Source organism: Pseudochaenichthys georgianus, chromosome 16 (assembly GCF_902827115.2).
Source record: "Pseudochaenichthys georgianus chromosome 16, fPseGeo1.2, whole genome shotgun sequence".
NCBI lineage: Eukaryota > Metazoa > Chordata > Actinopteri > Perciformes > Channichthyidae > Pseudochaenichthys > Pseudochaenichthys georgianus.
Genome location: NC_047518.2, coordinates 7,955,096 through 7,976,365, shown reverse-complemented (window position 1 = coordinate 7,976,365; position 21,270 = coordinate 7,955,096). Strand labels below are relative to the sequence as shown.

Here is a 21,270-nt window from a genome sequence, read left to right as displayed (position 1 = left end):
TAATCTGACAGGACGGACACGCAGCTCTGCTCACCTGCAGCTCCTCCCGCTGCAGCAAAACACACACTTCAAGTCAGATCATCACCCTTATCTATTTTAATTACCTCTCAAACTCCCTAAACTAGTTATAAATATGTTTATTTTTACTGTCGGCCGGGTCACTCATTACTGGATCAGCTGCTGCATGAGACAGACACTGACGCTGTCCGAAGAGAGGGAGGAAAAAGAGAGGCTCCGTGTATTTTATTATTATATTATATAGAGTCGTTATTCATTTGTTTTAAAGCTCAATAAATAACAAAGAAGACCTTTGACCGGTACTTTTATAACTTTGTCCGGAAGATTTAAACTTTAATACATGTTGACTGGCGAAAAACTCTGCCCGGTTCCCTCGGCCCCCACCGCGGAGAATAAACAGAAGGGTAACCATGACAACCATGCTTCTTCGCTGCTTTTGTGGAGGAAGTTACAGCGCCACGTACAGGAGTGCATATGTACTGCAGCTTCTCCAGCGGTTGGAGCTAAACGGAGCGGTCTCGTGTGGACAGACACTATCCGGATAACTATTGCGTATGGACGGAAGCTTGTTCGCGATTGCGTTTGCGTTAATCCTATGCGTTTAGCCGTTTTCGTCCTCGTGTGGCCGCAGCCTGAGATAACTGGTGCGCTAACTCTCTTTCTCTCTCGCTCGTACACTCACACAAAATGCGCTCGTGCCACACACACACACACACACACACACACACACACACACACACCGCTTGCGTAATAAAAAAAAACAACACAAACGGGATTTTGAAAAGTGGGGGGGACATGTATGGTTTGAAAAACTATTTTACCAGGTAGGGAGAGTCAATACCAAGATCGCAATATGGTAAATTAAGGATCTAATGCCCCAACAAAATCAAAGTATAATACTAAATCAATTGTATACAGCAAACTTAAGAAAGTTAAGCCTCTTAGAGTTATCTCGTATCTTATCTCATGTCAAATATTAGGTAGGCCTACTGTTGTAGCAATGTCTGTGTATAAATTATGTGGTTGCATGTCTCTGCAAACAGCTCAAAGTTGATCATATTCCTTGTCATACCCATAGTTTTATCCAACCCAGTCTCACGGCATTTCGTGTTCACCAACACGTATTTTAATCTATTGATTCGTGTTCACCATCACGATTTGCCCCTTTTATTCGTGTTGCACAGCACGATTTTAAAAGCAATGTATTTCTACTGGTAACGTGTTTCGTGCCTGCAGGCTGCAGCACGTCTTTTCTCCGGTCGGGTCGTGGAAGACCGGAAGCTGTGGGGTTCATAAAAACATGTTCTTACTCAATATCAAGCCACAGTTATTGCTTTTATTTTAAATCGTATAATTTCGGACTTTTGTTGCCGTCTGTGAGGAAAATAAATGGGGCTCAGAGCCTCAGGATACTGAAATCTGTATTTTTAAATATATTTTTTCCTTCTAATTTGTTATTCTTTTCAAAATAACACACTAATAACACTCAATTATCCTTGCTTTTATTTATTGGTTTAATTCCATAATCTCGGGCTTTTTCGGCGTCCGTCAGGAACTGAATTTCAAAATAAATATAACCGGAAACAGACGTAGGCATTTCGAGCGATTACTCAAGATCCTCAGCTATGGTTTTAAGCTCGCTGATTGGATGTGTTAGCCGCAATGCATGCTGGGATTTGGTGTTTATATTATATGAAATCCGGAAAACATTTAAAAAGTATAAAATAATACTTAATTCCGAGTGCTCTTGCTTTTCTCTTTGAAAGTCATCACATAACGGCATTGTAATACACGGTTTGGCTGCATTACATATTACATATCTGCCGTAGTTCTTTATTTAGAGAGCCCTGATGAGAAGACCTTTGGAAAAACTGGAAGAAATGGCGCCGAAACTGAATACTTGACGTGGATCATAAATATATCAACAATTAAACAACATCTTCAATTTCTCTTCACACAATACGTCTCCTTGCAGTATCAACACTAATTCGGCTGACTTTTACATTTGATCTAATTCATAGATAGGTTATATTTACACCATAACGGTGCACAGCTGATATAAAAGGACTGTAGTTTTTAAAGTATTACTGATTTTCTTTGAATGTAAGAATGTAAATACTGAGTCTGAAATAGTATAGCAATATGCTGTAAAATGATGTGAAAGCATGCATAAAACTATACATCTTCAGATGTTGTACATACACACTAATAATACAAAGTTATTATGGCTGTGTGCACCTTGTGTGCACCTCCTAGTGGTTAAAGCACGTTATTGAATTATTGTACAGAGTACATACTTTCATAGGGGGAAAGTATAAATATAGAAATATAGAATATAAAAAATCAAGAAGATACTATAAGTGATCTCTACAATAAAACAGTTTAGTGCAGGATGCACAGATATTAATAGGAGGAGGTGCAAAACAGAAAAACGGATTAACCTTTATTTAAACATTAAATATTAAGCCTGACAAAGTAATTAACGTCTAATATATTGCTTTCCTGCAATGTTAACTATGTTGAAGCACTTATTTTAACTGATATTATACACATTAATTATACTCTTATGTATGTTGATAGAATAAGAAATGTGCAGAATGACAGTTTAATGGTGGTGGTACACACATATTGATAGATGTCTTGTAATGCACTGTTGAGGAACCTGTGACCTAAGTTTTTCATTCATTGCATAACTACACCGTAGTTGTGTATGATATGTCAATAAACCTTTGAAAATCTTGAAAGGGATGTGCAAAATATCCATAATATACAGTCTTTAATTAACTATTAGTAGAGAATAACGAGTAATGAATATACTTTATTACTTGTTTCCATTCATGTCAATTGCAGATACATGTTTAGTCTTCTCAATCACCAACTATCAAATATCTCTCCTGATTGTTGGCACTTGACAATCACCTTACCTGAATTTTACTCAGGTGTAACTAAAGTCTGATTTAAGGGTTGTTTATATTTCACATAATTAATCAGAATCTGCAAAGTAACTCAAATAAATGCAGTGGAGTAAAAATACCAGCTTAACCTCTGAATTGTAGTGGAGTAGAATTACAAAGTAGCAATGAGCTGTCATGTGGGTATATATTAATGCTATATATTAATGCTGCGCATTATGGACAGCGATTTTCACCCATTTTTAATTATATGTTGTACATTTGATAACACCAATGTGTTTACTAATGGCAACTTCTAATTGTGGGAAAAACGAAAACGTTCAGTAGAGACGTCCCATAGAACATTTTGCGAAACACAATAGCCAGCATGTGTAGTTCTGGGGGGGTGTTCGATTCCAGTTTTGGATAATCTGGCGTGGTTTCGTTCCATTTCACACAGCTGTTTGACGCTCTGCGTAACCTTACGGGAACTGTAGTCCTAAACGATAGCTGGGGATTATGGGTAGTGTAGTGTCTTCGGCCATCCTAAACTCAGAAATGTTGACAATCGCAATGATGCTCGAAATGTCCCTTACAGGCCTACGTCTGTTTCCGGTTATTTTTATTTTGAAATTCAGTTCCTGACGGACACCAAAAAAGCCCGAGATTATGGAATTAAACCAATAAATAAAAGCAAGGATAATTGTGTGTTATTGGTGAGTAAATAACAGTGTGTTATTTTGAAAAGAATAACAAATTTGAAGGAAAAAATATTTAAAAATACAGATTTCAGTATCCTGAGGCTCTGAGCCCCATTTATTTTCCTCACAGACGGTAACAAAAGTCCGAAATTATACGATTTAAAATAAAAGCAATAATTGTGGCTTGATATTGAGTAAGAACACGTTTTTATGCACCACACAGCTTCCGGTCTTCCACGACCCGACCGGAGAAAAAGACGTGCTGCAGCCTGCAGGCACGAAACACGTTACCAGTAGAAATAAATTGCTTTTAAAATCGTGCTGTGCAACACGAAAAAAAGGGGCAAATCGTGATGGTGAACACGAATCAATAGATTAAAAATCGTGTTGGTGAACACGAAATGCCGTGAGACTGGGTTGTGTTATCTGTACAATTCTGGGTGATTGAGCAGTGAAACACAACAGTGTAGAAAAAGAAAAGACTGTATTTAGTTGAATGATATCCAGTTGTAACTAACCTTGAAGAAGGTCATGGTGGAGCCGTCCTCCACCACCCCGTATTCTATCTTTGTCTGCTTGGCCAGGTCGTCAGCAGAATCGATGGGCGACTCCATCCTCTCCACGGTGAGGAAGGCCGCCAGGTTCGCCGTGTAAGAAGAGATGATGATGAGCGTGAAAAACCACCAGATTCCTCCTACAATTCTGGTGGAGAGGGCTTTGGGCATGAGCTCAGATCCTGAACGAGAGGAGCAAAGGAGGGTGGTGAGGCCCGGGACAGCATCAGGCTGGGGAGGGGGCAGCACTCTGCCTGGATCACACACTCACATTCACAGAAAGTGGGCAGAGTGGGCAGCCTCATGGGTTGACGTTAGCTTCCTGCGTGCTAGTGACTGAGTGACTGTGTGTCATTACTGCACCGCCTCTTCTAAAACTAATATGTATTCACTCAGTCACTCTGCCAGAAAGGGCTGAAGGCAATACACTTCTGCGACAAAGTTACTTCTGGAACTTGGTGATCTACTGCTGGCAAGCTAACCGCTAGCTAGTTATTTTTGAGTCTGCCAACGAATTCATCTTGCCAATTTGATTGCTGGACAAACATTTAAAGCAATCTTTTGGAGATTCACTATTCAAGACCTCACTGTCACAGGTTGTTATCTGTCATTATTGATTGGTTGCTAACGATACATGCTAGCTAGCCCTGAGTGCTAACCTGGTGCTAACACAGAGGTGGAGAGCTAGTGTCACTTAGAATATGGGACGGACTGTAAGTAGCTGGTACGGCATAAGGTTTATACCAAAAACAAATCACTTTAACAGTAGGCTACTACTAGTGCTGTGACAGTATACTATTATATTACAGGGTTTAATAAAATTGGATCGCACACAGCTACAATTAACTTCTCCCTATTTCAGATTCTTCAGCTCTCTGTTCCCAAAAAAGAGGATACCAACCTATTAATGATTTACTTCACTTGCAAATGACTCCATTGGTTGTGGCCCTTTTTACAAAATTAATGTATTTGGTTTAGAAACATATCTGACATTATTGGTGGTTTAACAATATAATGTTGTTTAGCTTTGCCCAGCATTAGTTACTTATTTTTCCTCTTACAGTTAATGTACCATTAATACCATTAATGTACCTGTTTAACATTCAAGTTGTACTCACAATGTATGCAGAGCATTAGGGAGCATGTGTGTCTGGGTAGAGTATAAGGTAGGGAGTTTTGTTGTCCAAAGAAAAGGAGGTGGACCTGGGTTATATCAGGACTATTCTCCTCAGGCGGCTTAAGCTATTGAAAACTGGGATTTCGCACATTCACTCAGAAGCAAAGCCGATAAAGAGTCAGAGAGATAGGAGGTTAAGAACTCTGTACTCCACTCCCTTTTGTGAGAGACTCCCTTTCATCAAACTGTGCCTGTCTCTCTCGCTGTCCCCTGAGTGAGCTGTCTAGTAGAGGGAGGATGCAGCGAGAGACATGACAGTCACCTGCAGCCCGAGCCCTTTGTTATTGATACTGCAATGGAGAGGGAATGACAGCATGGAGAGGGAATGACAGCATGGAGTGGGGGGAGGCATGCCTCCTACTGTTTAAACCCAGGAGCACATCATGTTTTTAGGAATACATTGGCTTACTTACCTGTTAAATCCTAACTGATTGCACACACCATGCTGATATCATACAATTACCATTGGTTGAATTCATTACCATGAAAACAATTGTCTTTTCACAAGTAGCTGGAAGTGTTTACTGTCAGCATGCTCATATAATGGAGCAATGGCACTACACCTACTCTTTTGTAGCACCATGATGCCACTTTTTAATTATGGGGTGTTAAATTGATATATTTGGCAGTTTTAGCCTTCAAACCACACAGTATGTTGATTATATATTGATTAAATCACTGCCTTTTAAAGAACATATACTGTATATCTCAGATCTGATGTTTTTTAAAGAACCAAACATATCTGGAATGGTTTCAACATAATATGTATTTGGTAGATGCATCATAGCTCTAATTTGCAATATGGTTTGCCATACTTCATGCCAAAATATTTCACAAATACATTAACTGAAAGTGATTTAGAGTTTAGGCAATAATTGTGTGATTTCAACATAAAGACCCATCCTACTGCTATTCACACAGAGCCCCCCTTAGAAAACAAATGTTTGGTTGTACCTCTCAGAGTGGTGCAGGAATTACTTATTATTTAGCACTTCCAAAGTCAACGTTGTTTTGATAGTTTTTTGGTTAAAAACCAAAAATAAGGTCTGTGGTTAACACAATCTTAAGATATGAAGCTTTTTTGTCCTACTTTAGAATTAGTTACTTCTATGTGTCATAAAAACAGCTGTTGCTAACAACTGACTCTCAACTATACTCATCATCAAGCCGAACATTAGTCGCCTTTAGCTTAGCGGTTGTGAAACACAACCTTGCAAACGTGATGTAGTTCATTTATAGCCTAACGTTAGCTTCTTACTTATGGTGATTGCTGCTGCAACGCAAACATTTCCCAAATTGAGATCAATAAAGTATATTTTATCTTATCATAATGTGTGGAGATTATCCTGCTGAACAAAACGTGTACAAATACAAATCCAATGTAAAAATCCCATTGCTTTTTGTCGAGGGAGCTCTTGCGATGCTAACTTTTGGTTCGGGTTAGAACTCCGTCATCACTGCCTCACTCTATTAGCCACCAGCCATCCACACTGTCAGAAGTAGCTCCACCACAGTATGGAAGTCACCCAGCACTGGCAACAGCCACCCACTCTGCCCATTCATACAACCACAAACACAAATCAAGGTAGCAGGCATGAACACAAACATATGCATCAGTTCTGCACATTCTGTTATCAGACGCAGGTATGTTTAAAACATGTTACCAGCTCCATGCTTCTTTTCCTTTTCCTCCTCAGAAACCAGAAAAGAAAAGAAAAGAGGGGCAACCCACTCAGAGGAGCGAGTTGACCCAAACAGAGCCTGGTTGGTGCTGACTGTCATGTACCCAAGGTAACGTCATGACCAAACAGCACATCCCACAGTTTTCTGGGGGGCGGGGCAAGCCTCCAGGCAGGGGAGCCTCTCTACAGTGCAGAGCTCACGGTGCCATGAAGACACCGTGAGGTCAGTCTATCCCACCGCCGTCTGGGCCTCAGCCACATCTTCTCAACTGGTCAACCCTACAAGTATGTGCTGCTAGCTGGTCAAACAAACAACACTACTTTAGTCTCTATTCGGAGGTGCTAAAATGCATGACATTTACAAAGATCTTTCACGGATTCTGTCAAACCAGCCATCAATTTGATGTCAAATCATTTGCATCCTAGGATTCAAATAAATACAAATCTGTAAGAAATATTAGTAGCTAATTTGGGGATATTAGTACGCTTGCAGTATACTGTACTGTACAGTAAGTTAGCATGCAACCAGCCAACAAGGGATACGCACTTATTCCGAAGAAAGATTGTCTATAGACTTAAAGGGTCACTTCATCCAAAGCAATTTTTTTCTAACTTACCTCTCCTGATATGTTATCATGCAGATATTTTCTTTTCACTCACCTACCTCAACGGTAGAGGCCAAATTTGGAATGGATTATTCAGACTGCTAGGAACACTGTTTGAACATATAATTAAATAACAAATACTTTCAGGGCCTCTGAATTAAATCTGTTGAAAAAACGACTTAACCTTGATTTTTTTAACAACTTTTCTATGGTTGAAAATAAACGTTTAGATTCAAAAGGATAATTTTCAAACTCTGTGGTATTAATTCATATAAAACCTTGTGTTTCACTATAAGGTCTTCAGTTGATTTTGAAAGTATAAACAGTTTTACCATCATGAATCCAAAGTTTTATCCTCCACAAATATAAAAATGAATATTCAAAAAGTATTTCATGGTGTTTTCTGATCAATGAAAGCTAATGTTTGTTGTCCAAGGACGTTACATAGACCGGGCTTCTTTCTGTGGATTGATATGACTACACACAGTCCCTTTATCCTCCTTAGCAACGGTTTTTAGCAAATAATTAACAATCTCTGGTATATCCAAATTGACCAATCAGAATCAAGTATTCAACCAAGTTGTTTAATAAAATATTCTATTTAATTTGTTCAATACTGCGTGAGAATTAAGGCATTATTGTCAAAGAAAGGTATTCAAAATGTGGGGGTATACAACCCAAAACAACGTTATAGCTGGATGTGAACTGACCCTTTAAAACAGCTTTGACTATGGCAGCTAGTTATTTCTTTGCACTGTCCAGATGCTGTGACCATACCATGCTTTCCAAGCCCTACAATCATCTACCTGCTTATTTGTTTTATTGACAACATTTAAAAATGCAACATATCTCTCATTCTAGCATGCATTGTATCATTAAAATAATAACATTCCTTTTTCTTATAAACTATTTTTCAGTCTTAAGATGCAAACTAGTTGAGAAGATACGGCATTGGTTTGGCCGACGGGCCTAAATTCACATTCAATCTCAATCATTCCTTCAATATCAGGTATCCTGGGAAGGGGGGGGGTACACTTACCTGTTCGCTGTAGATAGGTTGGGGAAGGTAGGGGAGGGGTTAGGAAAAGGGTAGCATGCAGGTGCACCATCCTCATTCATCGATCACATCATCACACATCAAATTCCACTCAGTCCATTCTGCTGGACTCTACCAGAAAAGCATCTAGCATCATGCACAGAGGCCCCCATGCATGGTCATGGGCCTGGTCCAAGAGCAAGGTTTGACCCCCAGCAAAAAGTGGGACATGTGCTAGAAAAAAGGGGACAGGCAGAGGCGTCTACCTTGCTGCATGAGAGCTCCAACTCCAAACCAGAAACTATTTAGCAGGGTGAAATTGTTTTCCACTACATCCGAGTCGGGGTTGCAAGGGTGGGGGTTATACCACTCGTAGGGACTAAACCTGTGACATTAACAGAGAACACACACAGATGTTTATTGCAGTTGCATAAAGACACCGTTTTCATCCTACCTGGGGAGACAGGAGAGAGAAAAACAACGTTACTTAGTCATATGAAACACTTTGAACCTGCCGGAGGACACGTCCCTGATAAAGAAGCACTGCTCTGTTTTCGTGAACATAGCTTAGAATGCTATTGCTAACTGGATTAGTAAATTAGAAAAGGAATTATTGTAAAATGATGATTATGATTTATTTACTGAATAATCTATTAGTCAAAATAAAGCCTCAACAATGTCTGCTCACCTGAATCTCTCTTTTCCATTGTTAAATAGTAATAAGATATGATCCTTGGCCCGATTTTAACACCAGTCATATTCCAAAGGTGGCTTCTCATGTGGGAGTGCTCATATCAAAGGCAGTTCCCCTCAGTAATTTAATCGATAGGGTCTGAAAATAACTCCATTGTCAGCCAAGAAAATAACTAATAATCCTTATAATCTTGGAGGCGGATTCATATTCAGCAGATCAAGCGTTTAATTCCCATCATGCCCACGCCGGCCCGGCGCTCCCCTTCACTCGACACACTCCTCAAGCAGAGAGATTTCTCATTTATTCATATCAAATAAAAGTGACATTACATTAGTAAAGGTTGATTGGTCTCCAATTAAGCATTCTGACCTGATTTGGTATGGGCTGGGGTAGAGGGGGAACTGGGGCCCTATCTTGACTCAAGCTGTTAAACAGACACAAGGGTTTGAATAATCAAATTGCGATGCATAATGTAGACGTACTGCACTGGAAGTCCAAAGCGGTAACCTTGAGTGCATGTAACATCTGCACGCAGGATAATGCAGATGAAAGTGCTACACCGCCGGGTGTCAAGGTTTTATTCCATTGTCCTCTGTTATAATACAGTAGAATACTGTTATACACAACTCTATATGAAGACGTATGGCTGTATGGATGACATGACAGCATCATAACTGTACGCTGTCATTGACTAATGGGCTCTGCCATTGTAAAGTGGTTAGCAGTGGTGTTTCTTTTCACCCCTATAACACACGGGAGGGTATTGTGTGGTGTAGCTCAAGGACCCCTGAATGTCCCCCTTATTTCTCTTTTAAGAGAATCCTTGGCCTTAAATCAATCTGTCCACTCACTCAATTTGCCCCAGATTTGCTTGCTTGTCAATTTGCAATGCCAAATGGAGTTCATCTGAACTGCGACCTTGTCGTGGCATGTGTGACCCAATCTCTTGCGCAGCGGTCTCCGCGTGTGTTTCCTCCAATCATGTCAGGAAAAGCCAATTACAGCTCGCCATGAACATGGATGAGCGAAGTTGTCAGCGATGTGCCGGATCGTGGCGGGCTGGACCGCTGCTGGTTGGGTCACAGAATGCTAAAGCGTTGCCGTTTACAGCAGACACCACGGCTTAACCCGTCTCTCACTGTGGCCTCGCTTGGCTTGCCTGCTGTCATTTTGATCCAATTACACTTACATTATCTCAGATCATCTGTGCTGCAGAGGGAGAAACTTTGAGCAAGGTCAGTGCAGAGATAAGCTCGGGCTGAAAATAAACGGCTGGGAATTCACCAGCTGCGCAGAAACAATGTGAGGCTTTTATCTTCCTACGGGGTTAGGGTCACCCAGCAGAAAGCTCCAGCGATGATGGGCACGATAACGCCAATGTCAGAGGAGATGAATCAACAGCGAGAGAACGGTCCTGTTGCTCTGTCCCAGCATGAGAGACTATCGGAAAGTAAGATTACATTTAAAAACACAACATGTGGTGGTGTGGCTTGGACAATGTTAATGAAAATCGCAAGCTTAATATTTTGTGTACACTTACAATTAAAACTGGCAAAAAATGTTGGGCAACATTTTCAGGCTCAACCAATATGTACAAGTCATATTTGTTAACTCTGGTATAGGGGTTTTCAAAGTGTGGGTAGGTGAGCCTCCCCTCAGAGAGCAGGAGAACAGCCGCGCCCCCCCTCCCAATTATTATTGCTATTATTATTATTCTTATTATTGTTGTTGTTGTTGTTGCTGTAATTGCATTTCAAAGAGGTCCAGTAAGAGAACATGTCATTAAATGCTCTGTTTTCGCTGTCTACCTTTCTCTTTTTTGAGCACTTCATTTGAAGTTACTCCGACTGTTTCTCTCTTCTTGTCTCGTCTCTGTGTGTATGTTTGAATCTATCGTGCTGACTCACGGACTGCACCGATTTGATTGGCTGAGTAGCGTCACCTCCTAAAAACATTAAAAAATAACTTTTTAAAAATCTTTTTATCTTTATGTTTTAAACATTTTTTTTTTTTTTTTATTTAATTTTCAACATCGTGGATACATCCTTGTATGCTCGCGGCAACACACTGCACATCAACTTTGTCTCCTTATCACACTCACCCCTACTTTAGTGCTGGGAACATTAGGCGCATTCACACCGCAGTACTTTTCCCACAAAGGTTCATGAGAACTCTTTAGTTCTCATGAACTAAACTTTTTGGGAGTTTTACGGGGCGTGGTTTGCAATCCGCCCAGCCAATCAGACATAGGAACCTTTTTCTCCCACGAAAGTGCCTGCTCTCTAGCAGGGACGGAAAAGGGGGTAAAAAGGTTCTCATGAACTAATTTTAGTTCCGGCTCTTTTTGGTGTGAACGCAACATTTCGGAACTATATCGGAACTAAAGTGGGAAAAGTACCGCGGTGTGAACGCGCCTAATGAGTCTGCGTATTTGATGCGCACAGGCGGATGATGCAGGGATCAGAGTCCTGCGGGGATCAGAGTCCTGTGGGGATCAGAGTCCTGCATCGGGTCGGGTACCCGACAGGTAACCCGCAAAAAAAGTTATTCGCGGGTGGTATTTAAAAATAAAAAATCCGGGCTCGGTTCTGGGTAAAACAAAGAAGATGCGGGTCGGGTCGCGGGTGTTGCATAATAAATATATATTTAAATAATAATAATTTCATTTAATGTTTAAAGATTCCTCAGACTTCTCCCCCGCGAGACCGCGCATAATCATAACCTCTGCACCGCATCATTCTGCTGCTGAGCGCGCCACATTCGAAATGGCTGAGGTGAAAGCTCTCTAGCGGAAAATACAGCATTGTCAATATCTCTTTCTCAAGAGCGAAATCCAACGTCTGGGAGGCTTTTGGTGTTATCCTAGATGGAGGAAATAACCAACATCCCACGCTTTTTGAGCCAAATACGCAACTGCGTGTGTTAATAAAATGCATGTTTTCACTGCTCATAGGATATGCGGGTTCGGGTCGGTTTGCGGATCTTGTGCCGACAGGTCGGGTTGGTTTGCGGAACGAATTGGCAATACGTGCGGGTGGCGGGCCGGGTTCGGTATTGCACATCGCGGGGGCGGGTCTTCAAAATCAGACCCATTTGACACGACTGGCCCACTTCGGTACACAGATCATCCTCTGGCTGCAGCCTTGACCGGCACTTGCTTTTGAAAACCCGCACACACACAGGTGGAGGTGAAGGGAATGAGCACTTATACAGCCTCTTTGGCGGGGTGGGGGATCTCGGTCTCCACAGACAGCCAGAAGTGTGCAAGTGACACTTTACTCATCTTGTTCTCGTTATTTTTTTTTCTCATGCTGCGCCTCCCCTGAAGCGCTCTGGCGCCCCCCTAGGGAGGCACGCCTCACACTTTGAAAACCGCTGCCCTACATGGTATTGGTAACGGTATATATTTGATCTAAGACTCAGTGGAGTGGAAACCGGGAAATTAATTTTACCACTTCTGATTCATTCCACTTGAAGCCAATGGTCTTTGAACGTGTTTGTAGTAAGAAGCCTCCAAGAAGAGCTTTGGTTTTTAAAAGTCTAATAGAATTACACGTGTCCCTTCTAGAAAATAAAAATGTAATTAAACAGCAGCTAAATTAACTAATAAACGTCATCACGACGAACATTAGCAATCTTTAGCTTAGCGGTGCTGATGCGCAGCCACAAGGTTACCTTATTTACTTATGGCGATTGCATTTACGCGCAAAGGTGGTGACAGACTTGACAAAGACTGGATTTGTGGACTTGCTCAAAAACGTGGACGTACTGTATCTCTCTGATGCACTGTACAATCTCTTGTAGATTTATTGGCAATATATATATATGTATCATAAGCTTTTTTTGAACATCAAACTAAATCTAATCGGATAGATTGTTGATGAGGGACCCCTATGTGATGCTAACTCCTTAGTTGGCCTACACAAACACATCATCACTGCACCACCTCAGTTGTGTTTTTGCCTCATGATTCTAAAATATATAAAAGGTGCTTGGGATTCAGAGGAGCATTCAAACCACACGATGTACTGCACCTTTAATATGAGCACTCATTAACTAAATGTTTAATATTCAAAAGACAAAATACACTTTGATTTAAGGAAAGAGAAAACTTCATATCAGTATTATGAGTAATATTCATATAGAAAATTATAATTCTGGATGACATTTCTGATTGACTACTGTCACTTAGCTACACCGCAAATACAATCCCTTCATGTGTATGATGTAGGGAATTCCCCAAAGTGTAACAAGGTGTTAATGCACAGGCTTTAGCAGAGTCCTGATGTGCTATAAAGCTTGTTTTCATCACCTGCGCCAGAAGCAGCTGCAGTGCGACTGATGTCATTAGAAGGAACATAAAATAAGCGATAACCGGTGACATTAACATCAGTAACTGGAGATATCAGGGCAGTTGGCAACACAACAGAGGGATCATGTGGTGTGAGCAGTGCACCCGTGTGGAATAGGCCTATCGGTGGCGAGGAGAAGCTGCTCGAACCGTGTGTACGTCAGTCCCAGTGTTCTGTCTCTCACTCGTACCAACAGTCAGTCACACAGCGCAGCACGAACACAAGCATACATCGATCAAATGTGTAATGTGTACACACACAGAAACAGTATATTAATGCACAGTGGAACTCCTTGTCAATTGTATGTGCTTCACTATACTAGATGGTTTAGTCTCACAAAGTGTCATGAAATTAGCTTGACTTTTAAACGTACAAATGATGAATGTGAACAGAAGTTGGAGAAATGCCTTTCCTCACCATTAAAGGATTACATGGAGGGCAAGCTGTCAATACAGCTTTTTATGAGTGTAAATAAGCAGATTGTTCAAAGAAATATCACTGTGCCCGATGTATGTTTACAGTGTAGTGGGTAATAACAGTGAGACATTGTTCAGGGACACAAAGCTTGGTAGGGTTAAGGTGCGGTGGTAGGGGGGTTAAAAAAAACAAAAACCTAAACTATAATCGTCCCCTATGCTCAACCAAGTAGCTTGTTGAGCCCTCACATTATCCCTTTATATGTCCCTGACAAAATAGTTACTGTGCCTTAACCTGACCAAACGGTTACCAAATCGTTGGTTTAAGGCACTTGTCTTTCCATCGGGCATCAGACTCATATTAGTGTTCTCCAGAACACTAATATGAGTTGCAATGATATTGATCAGTATAGACATCATACCGACAGTATAGACCTAAAACCTATAACTGTATTCACTGGCTTCAGTCACTGGTCCTAAACATTTTAGTTTATCTAGCAAGAGTATTTTATTGTATACACTTTTGACTGTCTTTTTTTTTTTTTACTGATCGAATTCTGAACCATGAACAACAAACCAGTTTTCCTTCTTGGTCAACCTGATACAACCATATGCTAGCATAATGTATTTTTAGATTTGGTTCACTTTCTTACCCCTTGTTGAGTCTATTGATGTAGACAGTATAGTGGTGTTTTAAACGGGCATGTATTCTGTATAATGTAGCTTATACTTAATAATGTAGCTTATACGTAATAATGTAGTTTATACTTAATAATGTAGCTTATACTTAGAACAGCAGGAAAACTCTTTCCAATACCATTTGGGCCTTTTTGAATTCCTGTGGTGAGCAGTAGAAACGAAATTCCAGTCATCTCCATTTTATTCAACCAAGGCACCAAAACTATTTGCACGGGGGAGGAAGATATTTGACGTGTACACTACCAGGGTAGTTCAACCACAGAGGCTCGTATCACCTGACAAGACATCTCAAAATGCTCTTGTCACATATATAATGGTCGAGGAATGTAATCTCTTCTGTTCACATTACATAATCTGCCTTTCACTTTTCATGAAATTCAGTGAGAGTGCTTATGCTACACTCTACTACGTCAACCACATGCCGCTGTAGCCCAGCATGCATTGTGTGTACAGGCAAAAAGAAGGAATAAAGTGAAGGGGGGGAATTCATACACTTACCCAAACACTTACTTATAAAGATATTATGTACAGATAGGTGCATATTCTGAGCCAACTTAGATGACAGTTGCCGCTTTTTATTTTTGTGTGTGATCATATTGCCAGTAACATCAGAAAACACGTGCGTTAACGGTAACACTGTCAGGTCACGGCTGCAAGAGAGCCGATGTCTCCTGAAAGTTTTAGAGTTAACATGAACTTATTTTCCTCTTTTTTTTTCTTTACCAAGCTTCAAATGGCAGCCACAAGCAAGAACCCCGAGATCACGAGTCAACCGGCAAAGTCATTGGTCGAGGTTTCATCTGAAAGAGTTGTCAAAGCAGAGACACTAAGAGAAGGTTTCATCAGCCACAGCATTCTTAAAGTTACATAGTTAAACTGTTGAGTGGAAAAACACAGAAGCTGCTTGTGTTGATAGATACGACATCTACGAATCCAATGTATTCAAGGTTTTTTGGTCAGTCAGTCAACCCTAGAAAACATCTCTGATTGTTTATAGGTGTTTATGTTGTAATCTAAAGCTCGGTTTTATATCATGCATTTTATTCTTTTACCAGGCTTTTGACTATGAATCAGATAAAGACCAAATGAACAGAGTTCTTTGCCTTCAATTACCAAAACCACAAATCCAATTAAAGATGAGTTCGAGCACTTCTTAGCAAATGTTCTTTACAAACAAACTTTGCAGCACTTGGGTTTATTGTCTTTAAACACTTGCAATGCCATTTGGACAGCAACCAATTAACTGCAGAGAGAGACCTAACATTTTAAAACATTGCTCCAATTTTAAGAAAAAAAAGTTAGGTGCAGAAGTGACAAAGTGTGTCATTTCAAGAAAAAAACCCAAATGTCTGATTTGGTGGGGTAAAACAAAACAACGCCTTTAGAAGTCTGCATAGGAAAGTCATCTGTAAACGTCTATTTAGATCAGGGTTGTCAGTGGCGATGAACACCTTGGAAGCATTACAATGAATGGGTTGAGGTGACTGCCGCAAACTCCTTTAAAGCAGATCATTGTTGTTCTGTCTTTGTTTTCCAGTTGTCGTGCTTGAAGCGAGGTGAAGGAAAAAGAAGAGACGGCATGAACTCTGAGACACTGGGGATAGTGAGGGAAAGGTGGGAAAGGGCAGCAGTGTTCACACCGAGCTTGACAAATCCCACACACACTTACGCCAACACATATCCATATGAGAGCACAAGCATTCTGCCACTCTCTCTGACATGTACACACAACCCTCGAACGGCTGATAGGCCTACAACTTCTCGATCTAAGGTCTTGTGGTTTAATTGTGTGTGTATGAATTTCCTGTGGTTTCATTACTGATACCAAACATATGCCAGGAGCAGAGGTTGCGCTAGACTTTTTCGCTGCCCGTCATTTTGACGGACAGGATCGTAACATTTCCGTCAAAATCCAGTATTACCCGACGGCCTTTACACAACCCTGACGAGCGGGGGGGGGGGGGGGGGGGGGTTGCGAGAGAGCACGCTTGTGACCTGTCAACGGGGGGAGGCGTGAACTGTTAGCGCCGTGTAGCCCACTGCACCTTGCTGGAGCGTGCACAGCGTAAAGCAAAAAAACTTGCAGACATTTAAATGATCTGTACGGCAAAGTTAGGTTTGGAAACGGTATCATTTCCTTTTTGGCGGGCATGCATAACACGGCATAACACCCGAGCCTCGCTGCGGGGAAACTTTGGCGCTGTTCCGAGTTTGTTCTAATCTGTCAAAATGACGGAAAATATTCTGTTAACGCCACCTCTGGCCAGGAGTAACCCGGCAGCCAAGCGCCAACTGAATTGGAAACTTGACAAAGGCAAATATTCATGTGATCCTTAACGGTTAAACTGCATTGAGCATTTTACACAGCAAAGGTGTTAGGGCTGAATGTTAGACATGACTGTTGATTAGTGTCAGCACTGCCACTGAGTGGAAGGCTTTTACTGTGTGAGAGTGCTCAGGATGCAGATCCTGTGATTACGGCTGTTAGTCCGATGGGCGGGGCTAAGCGATGGAAGCTAAGCATGTTTCTGTCTGTGTGTGAGGCTGTGATCACTGGAAGGGACATGTTACCTGGCTATGACAAACAGCACACAACTGACACCCAAGTAAGCCAGCAGAATATACATCCAGATATCGGGCGACAGGGGGTTGAGGAAGGAGAAGACCCCAGGGTTGGTCCCGTTTGGCTTGCGGTACAGTATACTTATACCCAGCGTCATGAAGGGTTTGGAGAAGTCGATAACCTTCTCTCGCACGTATGTGATGGCGAGGGGAGCCACTGCAAGATCAGCTCTCTGTCAACAGGAAACATAAACACAGAAGAGAAGTAGGCTATAAGTCACAGGCACAGGAAGGATTTAGAGGCAATCAAATTAAGAAAACAGGGTCTTTACACACTACAGAGTCTGTCCCAAGGCACTTAGCAAGACATTTAAAGCCCTCTTTCTCTTTGCACACATCAAGTATACTCTCGCTAGTAAACTCAACCTTTTCCCCCTGGAGCCTAAATCAAAGTATTCATTTATTTGCTATAACTACTTTCTGCTTTTGTTGGGATAGGTGCAATCTATAGAGCAGGGGTACTCAAATACAAATCTTAAATGTCCAAAACTTTTTTTTCAATAAGACAAAGGTCCGTTTATTACGGTCATTCAAACTTTTAAACAATTGCAACAAGATTCTTAACACGAGGTTGCAAAAACAAAAAGTCTCTGTATGCAGCCGTTTTCATTGTATCTGTGCTCGACCCCTCAGAGTCGCAGTGTAAGAGCTGCAGTTATGAATAAAGGTAGCTGCACCCTCGTTCATTCAGCATTCCCATTATTGCTTTATGAATGTCTTGCCCCCTTGTGTGTCCACTGAGGTTCGTCAGGCCCAACACATCTTCAACAAACTTCTGGTTGCTGTGGAATCTGAGAGGGGCATTTGCTAGATTTGAGGGTTAAAGGGTTAAGGTTAACCCTCTGTTCTTATGTTCTCTGAGGGGAGGCTCACCTTCCCACACTTTGAAAACCCCTGCTTGAGAGGACAAAAAGACTTTGGAATAATTTTGATGCGGTCGTTGGACTGTAGGGAACTTTTGGTTTAGCTTTTTTTCTAAGGTCTTGTTAACAGAATAAACCTCATATAACAAAACTCTAGACTATAAGTCCAGTCTGGTCCATGATATTCTTATACAACAGCAACGTACTTTGACTTATAAAGGCAAAACAGGATGCTTTGCATATGACTATTGAGAACATTTTAGCATAACTTTATTGGACCCTGTCTTAATAATCATGACACCCAGCAGTGTTTCCCACAGATCTGAAATATACATGGGCGGGTGGTGGCAGCGGGCGGGGAGGGGGGGATGCGCGGAGAAAAAAGAAAAAAAATGTTTTAACAACATGTTTATTTATTGACTTTTCATTCCTGTATAACCATTTTGCGCAAAGATGGCACTGTTTGTCAGAGCACTTCATCCTTCTGGGATTTCATGAAGAACAGCTCCAACGCCTGTGTGTATGGGAACGCCTCTGGTGCTGGTCCATTAACTGGCATACAGTAGAATGGAGAAGTATTAACTGTTGGAATCTGCTTGTACTCACAATTGTTGAATCCTTCTTAGGCCTTGACACTCAGTAACAACATATTTTGGATTATTTTAACATTGTTTCCAAAAAACAATGAATGATAGAACAAAGCAGTTCTGCTTTCTGGTGTGGCCAATGAGATAAAGAACACATGGACAAAGCACTCTTTACTCAGACTAATCAGACTCTTGCCAAGTGCCTGCACTCTGTGAGTCTTCGTCCTTGATACACCACTTTTATAAAAAAACAAAACAGAATTGGTACTAGATTAGCATCGTGCATTGGTACATTCTGTCTACTGCACCTTGACTTTGTCAGTAAGGCATCCAATCATCACCACAAACACAACACCTCTCAGCAAACCGCTGTGTTTTTCTCTTCACTGCTCAATGATACAATTGTTCAGCAAGCTTTTAGTCATATTCTGACAAATTCAGCAAAAATCCTAAATATTAGAGATATTTTTGGAGAGTAGGCTACTTATCCACCCAGAGAGAAGAAAATATATGAGAAGGATATACTTCTACTAGCTCATTGTGTAACAGGCAACGGTACTGTATATATCTGAATATCTCTACACCCCATGGCAATTCTGTGGACCTTGAGGTAGCGATGTTTTTTTTCAGTTGGAAGGTTGGGGGTTGTGATCCCGGTCCCTTGCTCGACAGGTCACATGTTCTTGGGCAAGACACTGCACTCCAATGTTCTCCCACAGGTATAGCCAATGAAGTGTTGGAAAAGCTGTTTCACAAAGACTAGAGAAGCCCATACAAAGGCAGTCCATGTACCATGCTACATCTACTCAGTGTTTGAAACATATTCTATGCAATGCACTGCCACAGTTGCAACTCTTATTCCCTAGCAGACTGAAAATAACTAATACATCTGTCATTTAAAATGTTGATAGTACTTCTGACATTTACATCGTGGGTAGTTATTGAGGGTGGATCATTTATGGAAGCAATTAACTTGAGACCTATTCTCACATTATTGTTTGTTTGTCTTTGGATGTGTGTGTGCGGAGGGCTATCATACTTTTCCACTGCAAGAACTTAACCCTGGTTTAAAATCACATGCACTTTGAATAACCTTGTGTGGCTTTGGTAGTAAGTTATTCCTACATCAATTACTGCAATGTTGAATATGTTTGTCTTTGATTTTCATTATAATGTACATAAATATGATATGCCATGGCAGGGCATATCAATCAAATCATGTGCCTGGCACCACCTGGAAGTATTTCTGCTAAATGTCTTATCTACTGAACCTGCTCCCTCTGAATGGCTTTCCCTCTACAAAAACTAATGACATTGTTTTTTCCAAACTTACATTTTTGGTAATACTTGTTTTGGTTGTTTCTTTCCATAAATTTTCATACAACATAGATTTGTTTCCCCCAAGTGTTGGTTTTCTGGTAGCTAAAGATGCATTGGTGAAATGCTGGTTACTGTTCGATGTAGTCATTCTTGATTGATGACCCATACCTTCTTTGCAGCACTTAACAAACATCAAAAGAACCTGGAACTTATTTCAGGTCACCTTCTAAACAATGCCATCATTTGGTCCAGTTACTCATCAACCAACCAACCAAACCCAAGCAAAACAAAAGCAGATCCTTTGACAACTGCTATATCTGAGGTTATCTTTTGTCAAGAGTTACAGTTAATGGTTTGTTAAAGGGAATACTTTCCACCTTGTATGCAGTCTAGATTAGTCCAATCAGTGGTGATGGTGTAATCAATTGAAGCAATAAAATAGTGTTTTCTATATTGACTAAGCAGGGATGCAAACTCATCAGGTATGAAAAAGGTGACAAGGATCCGAGCCCCCCGACCCCACGGAATATCGGCTTTAAAATTAGGAATAACAGATGATTTTAGCAGTCAGAACAACGGAAGCAGCTGTGGTAATAATAACAGAAACGCCAAAGAGTCACATCTAATAGAAATGTATAAAAGCATTTATTTTAATTGTGTAGCAGTCAGTTTATAATTTGGGCAGTACTGTTGAGCATTTTGAAAATGTATTTTCATGCCTCTGTGCAAGGCGTAGTCTTTCTATCTGTATAGCCACTGGTGTTAAGTTCATAAACTCAACAAGTACTATACATGGGTACAATTTTGAGATACTTGTACTTTATTTAAGTATTTCAATGTTTTGCTACTTTGTTCTTCTTCACTACAGTTCAGAGGTAAATGGTGTACTTTGACTCCACTACATGTATTTAATACCTTTAGTTACTTCACAGATGTGGATGAATGATGTGAAATATAACCAAGTGTTGAATCAGACTTTAGTTCCACCTGGAGTAAATCCACAAGCTACCCTGCAGTATACAAAGTCATTCAGACTAGCTGCACCTTCACCAG

General features: G+C 40.8%; 1 protein-coding gene across 5 annotated transcripts in view; it reads right to left on the bottom strand.

Moving 5' to 3' along the window:
- The window catches only part of grik2 (glutamate receptor, ionotropic, kainate 2), a 309,207-nt gene that overhangs the window by 59,238 nt on the left and 228,699 nt on the right, over window positions 1–21,270 (bottom strand). For all 5 annotated transcript variants that reach the window (XR_011644593.1, XM_034101861.2, XM_034101862.1 and 2 more), the window contains 3 exons: window positions 17,397–17,620; window positions 8,931–9,049; window positions 4,129–4,346 (listed from right to left, as the gene is read on the bottom strand). Coding sequence is in view for 4 of the 5 variants with exons in the window: in XM_034101861.2 (XP_033957752.1) it covers window positions 4,129–4,346; window positions 8,931–9,049; window positions 17,397–17,620 (561 nt within the window). In the remaining variant the exon portion in view is untranslated. The remainder of the gene's footprint in view (window positions 1–4,128; window positions 4,347–8,930; window positions 9,050–17,396; window positions 17,621–21,270) is intronic.